The sequence below is a fragment of the Oncorhynchus nerka genome, linkage group LG9a, assembly GCF_034236695.1.
Source record: "Oncorhynchus nerka isolate Pitt River linkage group LG9a, Oner_Uvic_2.0, whole genome shotgun sequence".
Taxonomy (NCBI): Eukaryota; Metazoa; Chordata; class Actinopteri; order Salmoniformes; family Salmonidae; genus Oncorhynchus; species Oncorhynchus nerka.
In genome coordinates this window covers 52,020,120-52,040,333 of record NC_088404.1, presented here as the reverse complement: position 1 = coordinate 52,040,333, position 20,214 = coordinate 52,020,120, and the positions used below count along the sequence as shown (strand labels likewise).

Here is a 20,214-nt window from a genome sequence, read left to right as displayed (position 1 = left end):
AAGCAAAGCAGAGCCACCGTCCTGAACTATACTTTAGGCAGAGGACAGAGGGAGGAAAGGGCAAAACAGACGCACTGTCCTCAAATGAGAAAAATAAAAAACAAAATATAATAAAAGTCAAATAAAACATTACACATAGTTTGTTCCTAAGTTAAATTGCAGAGCAGATGGGAGGGATTTGCCCCTGGGAGGAACATGCCGACGACACCAATTCCTGTTGGCATGACAACACCCCCACCCCCCTACCCCCCACCCCCAAAAAAAACTCCCCCTGGATCCTTCCGGCTGGCTGGCGTCATAGCGAAATATAAGGGTAGTGGAAGGTCTCCAGGTCCTGCTGCTGAAGCCAGAGGCCTAGGAAGGGGCCAGGCATTCTGTTTCCACATCTCTCCTCTATCTTTATCATCTACCACCTCCTTCCCGGGGCTGCTTCTCGCGGCGACCCCTGCTCATCTCTCCGTCACATGGTTGTGTGAGGAGGGGGAAGGGGCCGAGGTGGGGGAGGAAGGGGCGGCAGGTGCTGGGGGCGCGGGAGCGCAGAGCATTTCGGACAGGTCGTCCATGATACAGGTCTCCTTGGGGTCGACCAGGTTGAATTCCCTTATGAAAACAATGAAATGTGCGTACAGAGTGTTCAAGTGGCCCTGTAGATCCAGAGCGACTGTCTCCTTAAAGTGCGCCCAGAAGAGGTGAGCCAGGACGTGGAACAGATACCGGCAGATCTTCTTTACCAAAGACTCAAACGCGTTGGGGAACTCCTTGCCTGCGCGGAGAGACAAGAGGAGAGGAGAGCAAGTTTAGAAATCATTTGGTGCTAGCATTACCATTCTGATGTAAAAAAAAAAGAAGCTATTATCACATTGCCAAGACAGCTATGAAGTGCCAAAAAAACAAACATTCAACACATTACTTAATCGAAGACAGTAGAGTGCAGCAGTGGCACAGTTCAAAGTCCAGCTTCAGTTTGATGTCAGAGAACCAGGGAAAGGCTGCAGTGCTGCAGACTGACCACCGCGTGGCGCTGCGGGCGTGGACCAGAGCTTAAACTCACCGTATTTCGTAGGAAAGATGTCGTCGTCTGTGACCAGCTTCTGCACCAGACTCATGACGAAGTCGACGTACTGAGGTGCAGTGCACTTTGTCTTCTTCCCCCTCTCGTCATACCAGTAGTATATTCTGGACACAAACAAGACAGTTGGTCATTTTTCTACTCCATTACCTCCATATAAATAATAATAATAGCCCTTTAGCAGCCGCTTTTATCCACAGCGACTTACTGACATGCGTGCAAACATTCTCCATATGGGTGGCCCCAGGAAATAAACACGTGTGCTTTGAAATGTATGAGACTGAGGCTATTATTACTTCGCCTAGTATGTTATCGCTGACAAGTCATCTGATCTTGAAAAGGAACAACCCGATAGGTTCAAATCACTATATATATATATATATATATATATCTATCATACTGTGAATCATCTCGGGTAAAGAATGTGCACCAGGCGAGGCAGCTTCCTTACACTGCATGGTGTGCTTTTCCAGAAACTAAAAACGGCTGAATCAATTCACATCATCATGCTGAAAGATGAACACACAAACCCCTATGTGAAAGCCTACACATTTAACAGCATTTCCTCATCTCCAAACAAGACCGGGGACAGTCAAAAAAAACACGTTTTTCATGAAATTGGATGACATTCGGATGAAACCAGATCAAAGTATGAAAAATGACTGTTGCTCCTACATTGATAAAGTTTGATCATATCGGTCCCCTCCCCCTGTTAAAAACTTGGATTCAGGAGGTGGAATTATTAAAGGGGATAGGGTGTGACTGTTCGGGACCTTTCACCCAACGTGTTGAATGACTGAACTGTGTGGTGTGTGTGTGTGTAGACCTGCCAGACAGACCTCCAGCCCAGTGAGGAAGCAGCCAACCCCACCACCTTCTGACATAGACATGTTTGCATATTTCCATTCCAGCGGTCTTAACGAACCCCCCTGCCCGTTTCCTTTCCAGATCGGGACGAATTCCCTACAGTCTCTGAGTAACGCGACACTGACATCAGCCGTCATGTGTTAGCAAGGTCAAATTGCAAGTCGGTGAAGTCACCAAACAAAAAGATAGCATGGCTACCATGGACACGCGCAACCTGGGTATACTGTACCGGCGCTGGAGCTAGTCGGCTACGCGAGCTAAAAGGGGTCAGATACTGCACAACACATCGGCATGACCAGGCGCCACAAAGAAGAGAACTCACAGGGAAGGCCCATCTAGGAGTGAGCAAGGATGAATCTAGCACGGCTAAAGCAACAGGGAAACAGAGCTCTACAGTAGTATAGCCATTAGCTGATAGGCTGTCAAAACTAGAGGGGTTACGGATCCCGCGCAGGCTCCAAATGAGCCATAGAGCAGAGATGGCATGGTCTGTGGGATTTACCGAGGTCAAGCTACAAACAAGGCAAATAGCATGGGAACGAAAAAGGGTTTGACTGAAACCCAAAGCAAGCAAGAAGCTGTAGCAGTAGAGGTGAGTGAACGAGCAGAATCCCATGAGCACAAGACGTTGAAAAGACGTCCTTTTGGGGGAGGGGGGGGGGGGGTGAAAGGTTTAACCAACTCTCCAAACGGGGACGGTTGTGTTAACAATAGCAGCATAGCGTGGTCTCGGTCTGGCGGGCTGTGGGGCAGACGTTACAGATCCTGAGGAATGTAGAGCGTTCAGATAACTGACCCTGCAGGAGGGCCCTACTGACCACAAGACAAGCTCCAGGCCAGGCCCCACACTGAGGAGAGTACACCACTAAACACGCACCATATACACAGACAACCTTACAAAGACTGGCAAACATGCCAAAAAAGACAGACGTCATCAGCCCACAAGGGAAAAAAAACACCCACACACCAACACACCCATTCACCCACCCACATAAAATGGGCATAAGACTATCAAGTGGGCCTGTTCCCATAGCGCATGGAAAGTTTTTCTCCTAAAATAGCACATTTTACAGTGCCTGGGGTAGGGGGAATTGACTGTGACTTTGTGTTGTGGGGTGGGTGAGTGCCAGCCAGGGAGGCAGGAAAAGGGCGGGGTGCCGTTACTGTGGCACACCATTAGACTGACAGGCTGCACGTCTCCACAGCTGTTACAGCCTACTACAATCCTCCTTAGAAACACTGGGAGAATGTGGGTTTATGGGGTTTGCGTATTGGAATATTTAGGGCTGTCCCCTGAAAAAAAAAAAAAATCTTGTTCTTTCGACCAATCAATCAGTCGACATTTTAAAACGTGTATTTTTCCATATACAGTGCATTCGAAAAGTATTCAGACCCTTTAACTTTTCCCACATTGTTACACTACAGACTTATGAGAAAAATAAAAAATCAATTTTAGAATAAATCTATATATAAATCTATAATGACAAAGCGAACACAGGTTGTTCGAAATAAAAAAACTTTTTTCCCATAACTATTCAGACCCGTTGTTATGAGACTCAAAATTGAGCATCCTGTTTCCATTGATAACCTTGATGTTTCTACAACTTGATTGGAGTCCACCTGTGGTAAATTCAATTGATTGGACATGATTTGGAAAGGCACACACATGTCTATATAAAGGTCCCATAGTTAAAACCTTTTAAGGATGTTGCGAATTTTCGCAGCTTTTTGTTAAAAATCGCGCAACATTTCAGCGCCCTGCTATTCATGCCAGGAATATAGTATATGCATATGATTAGTATGTGTGGATAGAAAACACTCAGACGTTTCCAAAACTGTTTAAATCACGCCTGTGGCATTTACAGAACGGGCGTTTCATCGAAAAGTGCATGAAAATCTGTTCACTGAAAATGGAAAAATATATCCTTCCGCGACTACAGGCAATTGTTCAAAGCGAACCGAATTAAATAGAGCCGAGTTTACATTGGCTACAGCTTCCACAGGTTGTCTAGAGTCATGTCATTTGTTTCGCAATTGATTCTTGGTCTAACCCAAACAAGGGAACAACCTTCCCTACTGTCCCCGCCCAGATTTTTGGTCGACCATTTCAAGACATCTTTTTCTTTAATCGAAAAAAGGCCCTAAATGATGTTTATGGGACATCTAGGAGTGCCAAGAAAGAAGCTCGTCAAAGGTAATGAATGTTTTATATTTTATTTCAGCGTTTTCGTTTGCGACGGCTAATGCAAAATCTGTCGTTTTAGGTGACGTTGCAGTATTTTGAGGGTGCATGGTATCAGATAATAGCTTCTCATGCTTTCCCCGAAAAGCATTTTACAAATCTGACTCGGTGGATAGATTCACAACGAGTGTAGCTTTAATTCAGTATATTGTATGTCAATTTTAATGAAAGTTTGAGGTTTATCAACCTCTATGGGTGGCGCTCTTGAGCATTTCCGCTGATTGTGGTCCCCACTTCGGTACCACGTCCTTAACAAGTTTTAACAGTGCATGTCAGAGCAAAAACCAAGCCATGAGGTTGAAGTAATTGTCTGTAGAGCTCCGGGACAGGATTGTGTCAAGACACAGATCTGGGGAAGGGTATCAAAACATTTCTGCAGCATTCAAGGTCCCCAAGAACACAGTTAAATTGAATAAGTTTGGAACCACCAATGGTCTTACTAGAGCTGGCTGCCAGGCAAAACTGAGCAATTGAGGGAAAAGGGCATTGGTCAGGGAGGTGACCAAGAACCTGATGGTCACTGACAGAGCTCCAGTGTTCCTCTGTGGAGATGGGAGAACAGCATCATACTGGGGGGATGTTTTTCAGCGGCAGGGAGACTAGTCAGGATCGAGGGAAAGATGGACAGAGCAAAGTACAGAGAGATCCTTGATGAAAACCTGGTCCTGAGTGCTCTGGACCTCAGACTGGGGTGCGAAGGTTCACCTTCCAACAGGACAATAACCCCAAGCACACAGCCATGACAACGCAGGAGTGGCTTTGGGACAAGTCTCTGAATGTCCTTGAGTGGCCCACTCCGAGCCCAGACTTGAACCCGATCAAAACGCCTGTGCAGTGACGCTCCCCATCCAACCTGTCAGAGCTTGAGAGGATTGGGAGAAGCTCCCCCAAATACAGGTGTTCCAAGCTTGTGGCTTCATACCCATGAAGAGTCAAGGCTGTAATCGTTGCTAAAGATGACTCAACAAATTACTGAGTAAAGGGTCTGAATAGTAATGTAAGTTTGATATTTCAGTTTGCAAACATTTCTAAAAAACGTTTTTGCTTTGTCATTATGGGGTATTGTGTGTACATTGATGGGGGGGGGGGGGACAAGATGGTGCACTGCATATGGACGATTTAACAGTTAGGATTATAGACCTAATCAAGTTTGTGTACACAAAAATCGACATAAAAACAAAAAGGTTATTATTTTTTGTGGGGGCTATTTCTCAGCCATCCTCACGCACTGTTGCACCTACAACACTAATCTAGTGAGCACCATTGGGAGTTCTGCCAAAGCAAGACATTTGATTGGTTTGACGTGTTGCAAGGCATCACTGAATTACACCATGAACTTCCCCAGGCTTCCCCGTTCTCGACGAGGCTACCTGACAGGCCTGTCATTCCTCAACGGCTTCTCCATTGTTTGCTTTCTCTCTACCACTTTCATTTTTCACCGTGTGTGTGTGTGTCCGCATGCGTGCAAACACACATTTGTAGTGTGGTTTAGCCTAAATGTGGGGGATCTGGTTTTTCCAGCCGTAAGTACACACAGGCGAGGAGGGCCTCTTTCCAAAGACAAGGGCTCCACACATGAAAACAGCACCCCGCCCTGACAGGGCCAACTCGTTGGGTGAATACTTAGTCAACCTCCTCCCCTCTCTTAGACAGGGATGAATAGGCCTCCATGTTATGACGGTCTTTGACTCAGACTACTGTAGGTGTAGACTCTGTCTTTGTATGGTGGGGATAGACAAACTGTAGCTGTAGATAAGTCTTTGTACAGAGTAAAGGCATTCCTTTATGAACAGCTATGGCTGAAGGTGATTTTTAAATTTAAGACTCTGTTTGGTGACTTCTGAGCTAAAGCCATCAGGGGATGGATGCATGGTATAGTGAGGACTCGTGTCATGGCGCCCATGGAAAGTCCTACATATTCAACTGGATTTTCTGAGAGACACCAGAACTATTAGCTAGACAGGCCCCTCCAGTTTACTTGGCGGTGGAACACAAACAAAAATGGTCACATTTCCATCAGCTTCTCAGAATCTTGGACCTCCATCTAGGAACTCTGGGCTCTAAGAACAGAGACCTCACTATGCACCAGTCCAGCTAGGAACGCCAGGCACCTCAGAAAGGCTCATGCGATTTGAGAACGCTCACAGCGAAATCTACATTCCGACAGTCTCTCACTAGTATTAGATAGCTCCACAGCCCTCCACTTTACAAAACAGACAGAGGGGGAGAGACAGAGCGAGAGGGAGAGAGAAGGAAGACTACAAAATGGAAAGTCAGGGGTAACCGAGCGCAGCCCTGCGGTCAGAAAGCTCTGCTGCTATCAAGACATGGGTCTGTATAATGGGATGTGAGACTTCTGATAAATAACCCAATGGTAGGCCAGAGCACTGATGAATAACCCAATGGTAGGCCAGAGCACTGATAAATAACCCAATGGTAGGCCAGAGCACTGATGAATAACCCAATGGTAGGCCAGAGCACTGATGAATAACCCAATGGTAGGCCAGAGCACTGATAAATAACCCAATGGTAGGCCAGAGCACTGATGAATAACCCAATGGTAGGCCAGAGCACTGATGAATAACCCAATGGTAGGCCAGAGCACTGATAAATAACCCAATGGTAGGCCAGAGCACTGATGAATAAACCAATGGTAGGCCAGAGCACTGATGAATAAACCAATGGTAGGCCAGAGCACTGATGAATAAACCAATGGTGGGGGGGGGTGACTTACGTGTTACAGGCGGTCATGGCTTGACAGGTGTCCCCTGTGCAGAACTCGGAGATGGTGCTGTACTGCAGGTTTATAAGATTGAAGAAGGTCGTAGCTGAAGGGAGAGAAGAGGAATATTATCATGTATAATATCATTATCACACTCCACAATGAGCCTGCTCCAGATCTAGCCTTGGTTAAGTAGCCGACACGCAACAAATTCATTCAAATAGAGCCCCCGCTATGTTCATCTGTACAGACAACATTTCCATCAGTAGCGTACATGTTCAGCCCCAGGTATTAAGTAGACAGACACAGACCGACAGACACAGACCGGATTTTGGAGGTGCTTGTAGCGCAACTCCCTCATTTCACGTCAAAAAACGAAAGACAAAAAAAGGGAGGCTCTTTGCATCTCCACCTGGGAGCACCTGACAGGTTGCTCAGTCTCCAAAACAAGCCCTGAGAGAAACAAAATAACCCCCGTGAAGTCCCCCACACTGACGAAACAACCCACAACCGAGAACGCAGGGTGTTACAGGGCTTCACAAACCCATGGAGACGATGCCTAAACTATCAATATAGTTTATTGTATAGTGGAGAAGGCAATGTATAGAACAGGCAGTGGATTGTCAATAGTCTGGATGGAATATTCTGCTGTCTCAGCCTGCAGGGCATTACAGAGGTTCAGACACTTCCGGAGGAAACGTCTAAGACGGAGATGCCTGGAACCCCAGAGTTAACATTGTTCTTATCGAGCCATTGTATGTGGGCAATTTCATTTTTTCCCCATTTTAACGTGAAAAATCGGAGTATGTCAAACTAAAACCGATAATTGCAAAGTTAAACAAACCCTATAACTCTTTGTACAAGGACTATAAGCGAAGAATTTCCACAGGTCATTTGACAAAAACTACATTGCATCTGAACTGTTCTTCGAGTCAAAGTTTGGTAACAGAATCGAGGCCCAAACAGCACAAACCGTCTCATATCATAACCTGTTCTGCACCGTTCTTCCAAGTAAATGTGTTCTTTTGTTGTAAAAGTTTCAGTGGAAATCGCTAAGTCATTGTGCATATAGTTACATGGTTTGTTTAAAATCATTGTTTTTTTGTTTAACATACATTTTAAAGTACAAAATCTGTCTGTCACTGTTACCTTGGAATTGCCCATAACGTAAAAAGCTGCACCTGGAGATAAATGTCTTAAGGATTTAGCTGCAGTGCCTTTACTGAACGCACGTTCAAAGAGAAGACGCACTCTGGTACGGCAGAAATCCAGATGCCTGAATACTGGAGGAAACCTTCAAGTAAATCTGTCAAGAGTTTCGCTTCTCTGAAAACTATGTCGCCGTTTCTGGAAAGACGAGAGGGAGGCTCAACACGACCCCCCAAAATATGTTCTCTCAGCGTGTACGCTGCCGACTCACTGTTGCTGGCTAGCCATTCGTTGAGGTCTATCTCCCTGGGCAGCATCACCAGCTCTTTCAGGTCGAAGTCGACCACCCGTACTTTCGTGAACTCCGCCTCCAGATACTGCTTCTTCTCTTCCGCTGGCGGCTTCTTCCCATTGGGCTTCGTCTTAGACTTCCTGTAGGGGACAGGAAGAGAAGGGGGGGGGCAGGTTAGAGCGAGGCACAGAGACAGTCACAGACGACAGAGGACATTTGAACTCAGTTTGACAAATTAAAAAAGGTCAATTCCGTATCTAGCTAGTAACCATTACATTACAGAGGGTTGTTTCGTATGCATTAAATTCAACGGAAAGTGGAACTGAGCCGTAACACTCTGGCCTGAGTGTGTTATGTGAATCGCCTTTAGCAGACAACCTTGTGTTTCACACTCGCACACAGGTCGGTGCCAGGGTCGCCGTGTCTCTCCCGCCGTGGGGTTTTGAGCCCGCTAAAAAAAGGACTGTGCACCCAGCATCTGTACAGAGAGAATTCTGTTCCTGTGCCTGACCCAGGGCATGACCCCTGGCCTCCCGTAAGGGCCAGTTACCACACAGCTAGCCCGCCCGCAGTGCCTTGTACTTCCAGCGCTACTTTTAGCACAAGTCTGTCATATCACACCATCACTACACTTCCAGGGCCGTAACTCTCCGCCTTCCCTCACCCAAACAGCTATTCCACTGATCTAGGGGTTAAAGGTTGAATGAGTTAATAGGCTAGTGAGACTAGCCTATTTCAGACAAAAGCAGAGCCTGGGGACACCGCAGACCTGGCTCGATTTACGCAACAACGATTACGGCACTATTTTCTTGGGGATTTCACAGAGCTTTAACCTCGACTGAGTTTCAGCGGCCCACTTTAGAAGGCGACCGGCGTTCTAACGGCTCAATTCCTCGCTCCCTCCTTTTTAATCATCTCCCTCCACATCTTCATTTCATTCCCTCCCTCACTCTCCCCCTCTCTTCTGGCTGTCTTATTACAGTGTTTGGGTTTGTTTGAGGACAGGGGAGTTCCACTTTACTCCCTGAATTTATTGTGCCCCTGTTGACCCTCCTTTAAACTACCCCACCCCCCTCCTTCCCCCAGCTCTCTCCACACCCTCTGTTTAAACACAATGTGCCCACCCTCCGTGTGCTCTTGGCTCTAGCCTTTCCTTCCCACTCCCAGATCCTGATTCCCGGACAACTGACACCAGTCCAGAATCAGGAGAGAGAGAAAAAAATAAAAATTAGAGCGGCCATAAAACACTCCAGTCTTTTCAGCGGGAGCCGTGCAGAGGGAAGCCAACGCTCAAGACGACCGCTAGTTTGCTTTCTAAAGAGGGAGAAAACAGAGGCTGCCCACAGGCCTAATCAAGTACTTTCAGAAAGAGAAAGAAAGACAGAGAAAAAAAAGTGTGGACATTACTCCCTCACATATCCATGGAAATGACTAAAACAGATTTACAAAACATGACAGACCTCTGTGAGACCCGGGGCTTCTTGGACTGAGGAACACTGCTCAAAAAACCCTTGACTTTTTAGTCCCCCAAAGCATACCTCTAGCTTTTCCCTTCCACACACAGACATGCATTTAATGTTGTTGTTTTTTAAGACAAAGTACCGTACCTACTATGTCTATAAACGTTCACTGACAACTTCTCCTGTTTGAGGACATTTAAGACCACCCTCCACTGTCTGACTTGAGTGTCATGAGGACTAGACGGCTGTAGATCTGAAAGGTGAAAAGACACACGGACCTCAGCAGACCGGGCTGGTCTCTGGTCAGCGTTACTACTGGATCAGGATGGCGTGTCCAGCTGGTCATGCAACGAGAGGGAGGGGAGCTACAGCAAGCTGCAAGACTTCCAGAGAGGGAGGGGAGCTACAGCAAGCTGCAAGACTCCCAGAGAGGGAGGGGAGCTACAGCAAGCTGCAAGACTCCCAGAGAGGAGGGGAGCTACAGCAAGCTGCAAGACTTCCAGAGAGGGAGGGGAGCTACAGCAAGCTACAAGACTTCCAGAGAGGAGGGGAGCTACAGCAAGCTGCAAGACTCCCAGAGAGGAGGGGAGCTACAGCAAGCTGCAAGACTCCCAGAGAGGAGGGGAGCTACAGCAAGCTGCAAGACTCCCAGAGATGAGGGGAGCTACAGCAAGCTGCAAGACTCCCAGAGAGGAGGGGAGCTACAGCAAGCTGCAAGACTCCCAGAGATGAGGGGAGCTACAGCAAGCTGCAAGACTTCCAGAGAGGAGGGGAGCTACAGCAAGCTGCAAGACTTCCAGAGAGGAGGGGAGCTACAGCAAGCTGCAAGACTTCCAGAGAGGAGGGGAGCTACAGCAAGCTGCAAGACTTCCAGAGAGGAGGGGAGCTACAGCAAGCTGCAAGACTCCCAGAGAGGAGGGGAGCTACAGCAAGCTGCAAGACTTCCAGAGAGGAGGGGAGCTACAGCAAGCTGCAAGACTTCCAGAGAGGAGGGGAGCTACAGCAAGCTGCAAGACTCCCAGAGAGGAGGGGAGCTACAGCAAGCTGCAAGACTCCCAGAGAGGAGGGGAGCGATAGACAAAAAGGGGGATAGAAGATGGAGACTAAAGGTCCAACAGAGCCAACAGCTGTGAGATCCAGTCAGTCAGTCAGCCAGCCAGCCAGCCGACGGTTCCAGTTTTGACCTCAACATCACCCTGCATTACAGCCTAACCCCACTTCCTGTTATAGATCGATAGCGCCACATCTACTCAAGAAAACAGCTCACCTATCATTTAAAATGAGAATGCTTTTGAAACCAGAACTTCCAGGCCACTGCAAGGAACTTAAAATCAGAGCTGAGGTGGTGTTTGGTTATTGAATTAAAAACAGGAATTAGGACCCCTGCACTGGCTCGCTCGGCATTCATCACAGATTTGTGTGTGTTCAGTCTCGTCCGTTTTTTTCCCCTCAGGAAATCATCCTGAGACTTCAAACCGCCATGCGTGCAACGACCTTGACAAAAACAGACACAGAAAACACACGGCACACTTGAAGAACCCATTACTGTGGGCTAGAATAGGTACCTAAACGCTATAATTTGAGTCACAGGCTTCAAAGCTCTCCTATAAGCAGTGTCTTCAGACCACCGGCTGGTGAGCGTGACTACATAGTCTATGGCATGCATGGTTTCCTCCTAGTACCAGGCGGTGTCAACTTCCTGCCCAGAGACGTGCGTCTGGCCCTGGCCTCGGGTCTGGTCTAGCCTGGCCTGGTAAGGAGTAATACAACGCCTTTTATGGCAAAGACTCTGCCTGGGAGAACTTTACCACGAGCAGCCACGGCCTGTGTGTGTGTGTGTGTGTGTGTCAGGGGAGTGGTGCTGGCAAAAAGGAAGTTTTCTTTATCCTAAAATAAAGTAATGAATCCAGAAAATACCTCAGAGGCATGGTATGGAAAATGACGAAATTAGGGAGGAGAGACAGGAAATGGCTCAGTGAAACATTTTTATTTTATTTTTAAGAACGAGAACAATGGTTTTCTGGGGGGCTTATGGAAGCCGTTGAAAACGTGTGTACTCTGATAATATCTGTAGATGAAGCCTTAATGCCTGGCGATAAGCTGTTTCACATGACAGAACATGTACCTGACAAGCATGGATCACATACACCTGTCTCACTGCTCCTTATGGGGTGGGGTAGTAGAGATAAGAAAAGAGAGCGGGGGAACGACTGAGAAGGTAAGAGCGAGGGAGAGAAATTACAAATGTATAATAGTGGAGAAAGGAAACAGGGTGAGAAAGATGAGATAAGATCAGAGAACAGGTAGAGGGCACAGAAAGATGAAGAGAAAGGGCAGAACCAGATGAAAGAGGTTGGAGAGGGGAGTGCAGGGCCTGAGGCGCTTGACTGGACGGGTGAGCGGGGGGATAGGAGAGACAGGTCTACATTAAAAGAAGTAAAGAAGGAAAAGGGTAAGAGAAAGAATAAATGAGGGATAAAATATGTCAAATATGACATTCTCTCGCCTCAGAGAACTTGTGTGGATCGTTTCGTTTCTGGAGTGGACCATACAGTGCCTGTGAACACCACTCTTCAAGTGGAGAAAGTCCATATAGACTATCTACAATCCAAACGGTGTGTTCACAGAGGTTTTCAGAGTGCCAACCGTGTCGGTGAAGTGAGCGCCGTTCCCCAATCCTCCTTATCGGGAGTCAACTCGTTTGGCCTAGAAGAAATCAGTTGTGTGACGACTGAGCGTTCAGGACTACAATAGGAGCCCGCTAAGGAGAGGCGGCCTTCGGCAGGTACAACACGAGACAGGCTTGTTACTGTTCCACCCCAAACAGTCTTCTTCCAATTAATAACCTCACGTTACACAAATATGCAGAGGAATTAGCCCGAAAGGCCTTCGACTAAAAGCGCTACCAAAAAAAGGCTGTATGCATTACGCCAACAGTGGTTTATTTTCTAAGCAACCTTTGAGCCGAACCACTTGGCGACTTTGTACGCATCTAACACTAGGCCTGTGCTTTTCATTTATTTATTTTACCTTTATTTGACTAGGCAGGTCAGTTCTAAACAAATTCTTATTTTCAATGACCGCCTAGGAACAGTGGGTTAAAACTGCCTTGTTCAGAACGACAGATTTTTACCTTGTCAGCTCGGAGATTTGATCTTGCAACCTTTCGGTTATTAGTCCAACGCTCGAACCACTAGGCTACCTGCCGCCCCCATGCTTAGTTATCACCTCAATGGGGGAAACGGGCTAATTCCACCTACACTGACGCACATACTGCTACTTTAAAAGGCTTGGAAGCTAAAACAGCTCTGGTTTTTAATAGCACATTTACAGCATTATCGCTAACTGTAGCCATGTATTGACTTTCCCCCCTCAGCCAGAAGAGCCTGTCTGCCGTGCGCAACAACTCTTGCTTAAAATTGGCCCGGTGAACTGTGGAGGCATCTAATGATTTGCAGATGGAAGTGGTTAATGCAATCTGTGACAGGGAACAGCTTTCAGCATCCATCCAACGCAGTTACCGTAAACAAGATGGCTTCTAGCACACACGCGAGCGCAGATCTAGGAACAGCTTACACTCCCCACAAGCTTAAACAGAAGGAATTAACACATGGACCCCACAATGATTTGGGGAGAAGAATGTGTACTAATAAAGTTGAGCCAGACAGCGTGAGCAGTCCCCCCCCCCCCCCCGTTTTCTCTGAAGGGTAGTTATGATGGATTTTCGAAGCACCGGCTAACCATGCTTCCTGTATCTCTGGTATGTTGGGGGGGGGGGGGGGGGGGGGGCGAGCTTCACACCAGAGAAACATGCTTTTCTCACCACCTGGTTTTCATTTGATAATGTAATACCAGCCGAACAGCGGTGGAGGAAAACCACCCTACAGTGTCTACAGTGAGGGTAGAGACAAGACGACAACAGATAAAGAACAGATGTCTGGATGATATTCTTGTACTTTGTTGACCAACAAAAATATATATATCTGAAACCACAGCCCTAGAAACAAACCAAACAAGTCAGTCAGAGGCCAAAAAGAAAATCAATAGAAAGTCAATAGGTAGTTAGTAACAGATACGATTAAGCATCCCTGAAAGATTAATTTTGTTGAAATATAATTTGATCTGAGAAATTAAGCAAATTGATTGCACCCAAATGTTTAGTTATAGGATTCAGGTAATAGTCAACAAATATACTACCCCCCCCACAGTATACAGAATCAGTTCTATGTTTGACAAGTAGAAAGAAGCTGAGGCTTGAAGTATCGCTTTTCCATACTATGTAAAGTATTCCCTGTGAAGAAGCTGGTGTCCAGAGTGGCCAGACGGAAGCCACGCCTCAGTAAAAGGCACATGACAGCCCGCTTGGAGTTTGCCAAAAGGCACATGACAGCCCGCTTGGAGTTTGCCAAAAGGCACATGACAGCCCGCTTGGAGTTTGCCAAAAGGCACATGACAGCCCGCTTGGAGTTTGCCAAAAGGCACATGACAGGCCGCTTGGAGTTTGCCAAAAGGCACATGACAGCCCGCTTGGAGTTTGCCAAAAGGCACATGACAGCCCGCTTGGAGTTTGCCAAAAGGCACATGACAGGCCGCTTGAGTTTGCCAAAAGGCACATGACAGCCCGCTTGAGTTTGCCAAAGGCACATGACAGCCCGCTTGGTTTGCCAAAAGGCACATGACAGCCCGCTTGGTTTGCCAAAAGGCACATGACAGCCCGCTTGGAGTTTGCCAAAAGGCACATGACAGGCCGCTTGGAGTTTGCCAAAAGGCACATGACAGCCCGCTTGGAGTTTGCCAAAAGGCACATGACAGCCCGCTTGGAGTTTGCCAAAAGGCACCTAAAAGGACTCTGACCATGAGAAACCAGATTCCTCTGGTCTGATGAAACCAAGATTGAACTCTTTGGCCTGAATGCCAAGCGTCACATCTGAAGGAAACCAGGCACCGCTCAAGACCTGGCCAGGGTTTGAATACTTACGTAAATGCGAGGTTTATATTTTGTATAAATTTGCACACTTTATGGAGTATTGTGTTCAGATTGAAAAAAAACCCAGATTTAATCTGATTTAGATCAAGCCTGTAACATAAAATGTGGGAAAAGTCTGTATACTTTCCAAACACACTGTATGGAAAAATACACTTTTTACATTTCCACCAGTCGACTGGTCGAAAGAACAAACAACTCTCGGTCGACTAAGATTTATTTATTTTTTTCCGGGGACAGCCCTAGATCTATTTCAGGCGTCTAAATTGAGTATACTTCTCAAATGGTTATTTTCCCCTGAAAACCACAGACAGAGGAGCAGGCCGAGCAAACCAAGCCACAGCTATAAAGAGAGAGGAGTAAGGGCAGGAATCTCCACACATGTCATACTCAGCTAATCTAGGTAGAAATGTGCAACAATGGCAGTCTTCTCAGATTTGTTCTTTCTCCGATTTCTTCTACTTTTAGAAGTCAAAGCCAAACTGCCGAGGCCTGTTTGATAGTCTTCTTTTGCCATGCAAATTCTGTTGAGTCTGTTTTTCGTAACCTAGTTGAATGTACGTTTTCATGTCATGTTTCCTACAATCACATAAATGTCCCTTCATGGCATACAGGATCACTTGACAGAACCCAATGTGTTGGAGGCTGGGGGTCCCATCCAGCCCGTGACTGCGCTGCAATAGGGCTAAACCCCATTCAGAGCCCCAATGCCCCGCTGAGGCCACAAAGAACCCCCGCTGAAACTATAATGTAAGGGCATCAACATCACAACAGACGTGTGTGAGGGGGAGAACAGCTTACAAGCTTCACGCCGTTGATCTAGGTGTTTGACTGCATGTGAGGAGTGGGATTTTTGGAGTAGCAGACACCTTTTGGAAACACGATAGCCTCGCTGGTCCCACTCCCATTCACAAGGGAGCAATATCAATAGTTGTTGTTTTTTTGTCTTTGTTTTTGTGAAACCAAGGAAGAGTCGCCTTCCCTTGCTTGTAGAAGCTAGCTGGCAGCCTGGCTAAAAACATAGCAAGCTAGCCTTGTTAGCTTCCCACATCTCTATGTGAAATAATCAAATGTATAATAAAAGAATATGCCCTGGCAAATAGTCTTATACTTGGAGTTCAATATGCTGCTTGTGTATTCATTCCCATATGAGCTAAAAATAGAACATTATGTTTTGGTCACGGAGAGAGAGAAAAAAGCACTTGGCTAGCTAGTTGGCTACAGTAGGTTCTACCATTTCACAATAGCCTGTAATTACTAGTTATTACTTCTAAACAAAACACATTTTTGGGTGGATTCTTGTTGTTTGGTTTACTATTTGAAGCAGTGGCTGAGGTTATATGTGGTTATCCATGCAAAATAGGCTACTTCGATGAATAGCCTATAGATCAGATCAAAGAACCAAGCAACAACACTGCCCCCACTGCTGTGGAAGGAATAATCTTTCAGGTGGTAAAAAAAGAAAGAAGCATATCGAATGCCGTCCCTTCTGTGATGAAAAATGACATTGGAACACTGAGAACTATGCATTCATTGGCTGCGTTCACACAGGCAGACCAATTCTGATATTTTTCCCACTAATTGTTTTTTGTTGTTGTCCAATCACAGATCTTTTTCAGAGCTGGGCAACAAAAAAAATTCTAGCAAAAACAAGATCAGAATTGGACTGCCTGTCTAAACACTGCCATATAGTCTCCCTTCTGTTATTCTTCCTCAAATGGTCACTGAACTGGAAAATCCACTTGACGGTGAAAAAAGTTAATTTTTAAAAGGTGGTGTAGGCTACATGCATCAACCGATTGCAATCACTGTGGCATTCAGAAGAACTTGTCATTACCTGTTAGGTTTGACAGATTGCCATCTGCTACTGTAATGTACAATACATTCTTGTGACTGCTGTACTGTACAATAATTCATTCTTACAGCACGGAATCCTAAAATGATGGGCATTCTTAAACAGATACTTCAGGATTCTGGCAATGAGGCTCTTATCTACTTCCCCAGGTTCAGATGAACTTGTGGACGCCATTTTTATGACTGCGTGCAGTTTGAAGGAAGTTGCCAACTAGTGCCAGCGCAATTAGCATTGCTGTGGGAAAATCCGTCTAACCTCCTTTGTAAATGGACACAGAAACATACAAATTGTATTTATGGGTTCATCAGACTCTGGGGAAGTAAATAAAAGGCCTTATTGCCAAAATCCTGAAGTATCCCAATACTGTACTATTATCTAAGGTTCCATAATTGGGACTGAATGTTTCCAAGCGTTTAGGTGGAGGTAAGAGAAGGGAAACTAACCAGCATGGTCGGTCTGTCAACTCTGTCCCATGAAGGATTAGCCTCATTACGTCTCTCAAAGACTTCACAAGGAAAAGCCACACTGACAGGCCCCATGGTTAGGCCAACAAGTTTTAAACTGTGACTTAACAAGGTAGGCCCCGAATTGTAGCCTTTTGTGTTTAAAAGAGCGTTTCCTGGTAAAAAAATATATATAAATACAAGGTGTCTACTTCCAGCCATGCACATACAGACAGACAGTGTTGTCATGGGTTACTTCAATATATTTCCCCACAGTGCTAGAGTTCTTCATGGGATGATTTCTGAGAGTGGGTCTGTGATTGTTTTTGTTGTTGTATTTGTTTCGTGACCCACAAACACGTTCGATACTAACACTATTTGGATCAGACATGATTTAAGTCTAAGTCACATCTGTAGTATGCAATACTGAAACAGGTGGCCTAAAAATGCTTTATTTTTTTATTTTTATTAAAGTTGTGTTGTAATGTTTTATATAGAGAATGTAGGACCATCAACATATTTCTATCCAAAACACATCTAAGTAAGCAATGTTTTTGTTTGAATTGGTTCAAACGGAAGTCGGGGCTTTAATTATTTACAGTGGTTGAGACGACATATCACATTGCTCTTGTTCAGTCTTGAATGCTGGAAGCAAAACCAAATTCCAACAACTAGTGAATTGCTGTTAACCTGGAACCTGAGAGTCGAAAAGCCTGTAATTGCTGTTTAAGACACGCAGCAATTTCCTTTTTTAAATTGTGAGTTGTAAAGAACACTGCGACGAGAAAACAGTAGGCCTATGTTTAAACGAATGCAAGGTGCGCCTACTTTGCAGTGAGAAAGTTGACAAATAATTTTTAAAGAAAATAATAGGCGCTATGTTCAGTGCCAGACCTTAGGAAACGATATGTTCCTGCATCCAATAGCTGCTGCCACCGCGTCGAACCAAGAACTGATTTAGAGTCGAATGTTGAACGACATGAAAAGGACAGTACTTGGCTAACGTTACATACTTCTCACATGGTAGCGATGTTGGTCGTCACACACACACTGTTGCTTCTACACCTACCGTATCACGTTAACAGTGAGTCTAGAGCCTACTTCGTTCATATTTGATCCGAAACTGACATTCTAATTGAGAAAAATAAATGTACAACTAAAAACACACCAACAAGCATATTCTGATCATTAGAAACCCGGTATTTTTCTAATTGCAAAGCAGACGAGTCTTCCAAAATGTAGCCTAAACCAAATTGTGTTTCCCAAAATCAGCTATTGATTAGATGTTCCTTCTGCTGGAAAGTTCCACTGTAAACCAAACACGCTGCTTGTCACGCCGTACCGTCGAACGAGTCGACCGCTGCCTTGCCTCCACATTACAGGAGTAGGGTCACAACCAGCAAAACTAGACGAAAAGTGAACTCCAAAAACACGGTTATTTTTTTTACCTTAACACTTTGCCCACCGCCTGAAGGACCATTTTACAACTTAATCCGTTTTTCGAGTTCCTCTGTGAGTGCATATCCGTATTGTCTCCTGAAATGGGACTATAATCTCCGACCATAACTGAATGGGGGGATTTTTAAAATATTTTTTCCAAAAACAACGTTTCTCGCCACACCGTTCCTCTCCGAAGAGGCTGCAAAATTAAATACTTCAATTTTGAACGTCGGCTAACGTTACGAAAGACCTGAAGAGAAAAACCTATTTGTGGCTCTCGCAAACTGCCCGCCCCCCCCTCCACCCCACATGCAGCCAATCCGGGAAGAGGAGTCCTTGAGGTGCGAAACAGAACCCCCCACAACAAGGGAAAAGGGGGGGGACACTTAGTCACTTGAACAACTGAATGAATTTTAACAGAGTTGGGAACTGTCTTAATGCACATCCACGTCATCGGCGCCCAGGGAAATGAAGGGCGTCACAGCTCATGCTCATGTGGACGTGGTCCATCTTCTTCCTTGAAGCGTTGTCGCAAAAGTGGCGACAAAAAAAGAGCCAGGTGGTCTGAAGGAGGGTACGCGGTACAGGATTCTGTGCTACAATGGAGCCATAACGGTTACAAATGTAACTCTAGTTAATAATGATCACACTGTGGGATGAATACCCCATCTACTACGAGTTGTAACTTTGTTGTACCATAGTAATACCTGTCGTGTTACTGTACTGTAACAACTCTTAAATACCAAAAACATACTGTAAACACAAAGTGGTGTTATCAGTTTAAAACAGAAGTACTCTCATATTCTTCAGCCTGAGGCTATCCCTAATATGTCCCACCCAGCTGGATAAAAACAACTCCTAAAATTTTAAAAAATCGCAAACAATTAAAATGTACAATTAGATGGCAGCAATGACCTAGAGAGTTGTTGCACAAGGCCTCGAGTCATCTCACCAGACAGGTCAGCCGCATTGGGAGGCCTGACGACAGCAGAACGCGCTTGGTTCACGACAGGGTACATGTTGAGACGGCGAGGCCACATTCTTGTGGTTGACTTCAAACCTCACTATGAGATGAGAGATGAGCAGTAGATGGCCATGTAGCGACTGGACTTTGGCACAACAGGACTGGCAGTGTACTGGTAAGGTAAATCAGCTCGGAAAAGCCTCCAATTAAGAACGAGTGTCAAGGCTGAGGCGGCGGCTGAGTTCCCGGCGCAAGTCTGATGTCGGGTTGAATAGAGGCATTACACCATCTGGACTTGATATCGATCCTCAACATTGAGAGTACAAAGCAATCTTGAAATAGACCTACTATAGATGGCCTTATGACGGCAAAAGAACGTGAAGACAGACAAAGGAAAATAAAGTCTCAGGCTACGTCAAAGGATCTTTCTTTCTCCCCACTATCCCCAGACACTTCTTTCCCCATCTTTCACTCTCCCCCTCCATTTTTATCTCTTCTGACCCCTTTTCTGACCAAGGCTGGTATCCCTAAAGCATCCGAGTGGTGATCTAGGATCAAGTACACCCCCCCCCCCCTCAATATAATGTAATTCATTATGATATAAAAGACAAACTGACCCTAGATCAGCACTCCTACTCAGAGACACTTTATAAATATGGGCGCAGGTTTCTCTCCTTGCCCCCCCTTCTCTCTGGCTGGACCAGTGGGCTTGCAGCTGCAGATGTGA

The 20,214-nt window shown here is 45.8% G+C and overlaps 1 protein-coding gene across 4 annotated transcripts in view; it reads right to left on the bottom strand.

Moving 5' to 3' along the window:
- Window positions 1-273: 273 nt before the first annotated feature.
- LOC115134486 (MOB kinase activator 2-like) overlaps window positions 274-20,214 on the bottom strand; it is a 97,896-nt gene continuing 77,955 nt past the window's right edge. For 3 of the 4 annotated variants that reach the window (XM_029668509.2, XM_029668507.2, XM_029668508.2), the window contains exons 2-5: window positions 8,321-8,481; window positions 6,913-7,006; window positions 1,052-1,176; window positions 274-763 (exon numbers count right to left, since the gene is read on the bottom strand). In XM_029668509.2, the coding sequence (XP_029524369.1) occupies window positions 450-763; window positions 1,052-1,176; window positions 6,913-7,006; window positions 8,321-8,481 (694 nt within the window). In that variant the 3' untranslated portion in view covers window positions 274-449. Of the gene's footprint in view, window positions 764-1,051; window positions 1,177-6,912; window positions 7,007-8,320; window positions 8,482-18,531; window positions 18,776-20,214 lie in introns of those variants that run through there. The other variant, XM_029668506.2, reaches the window with a different exon arrangement.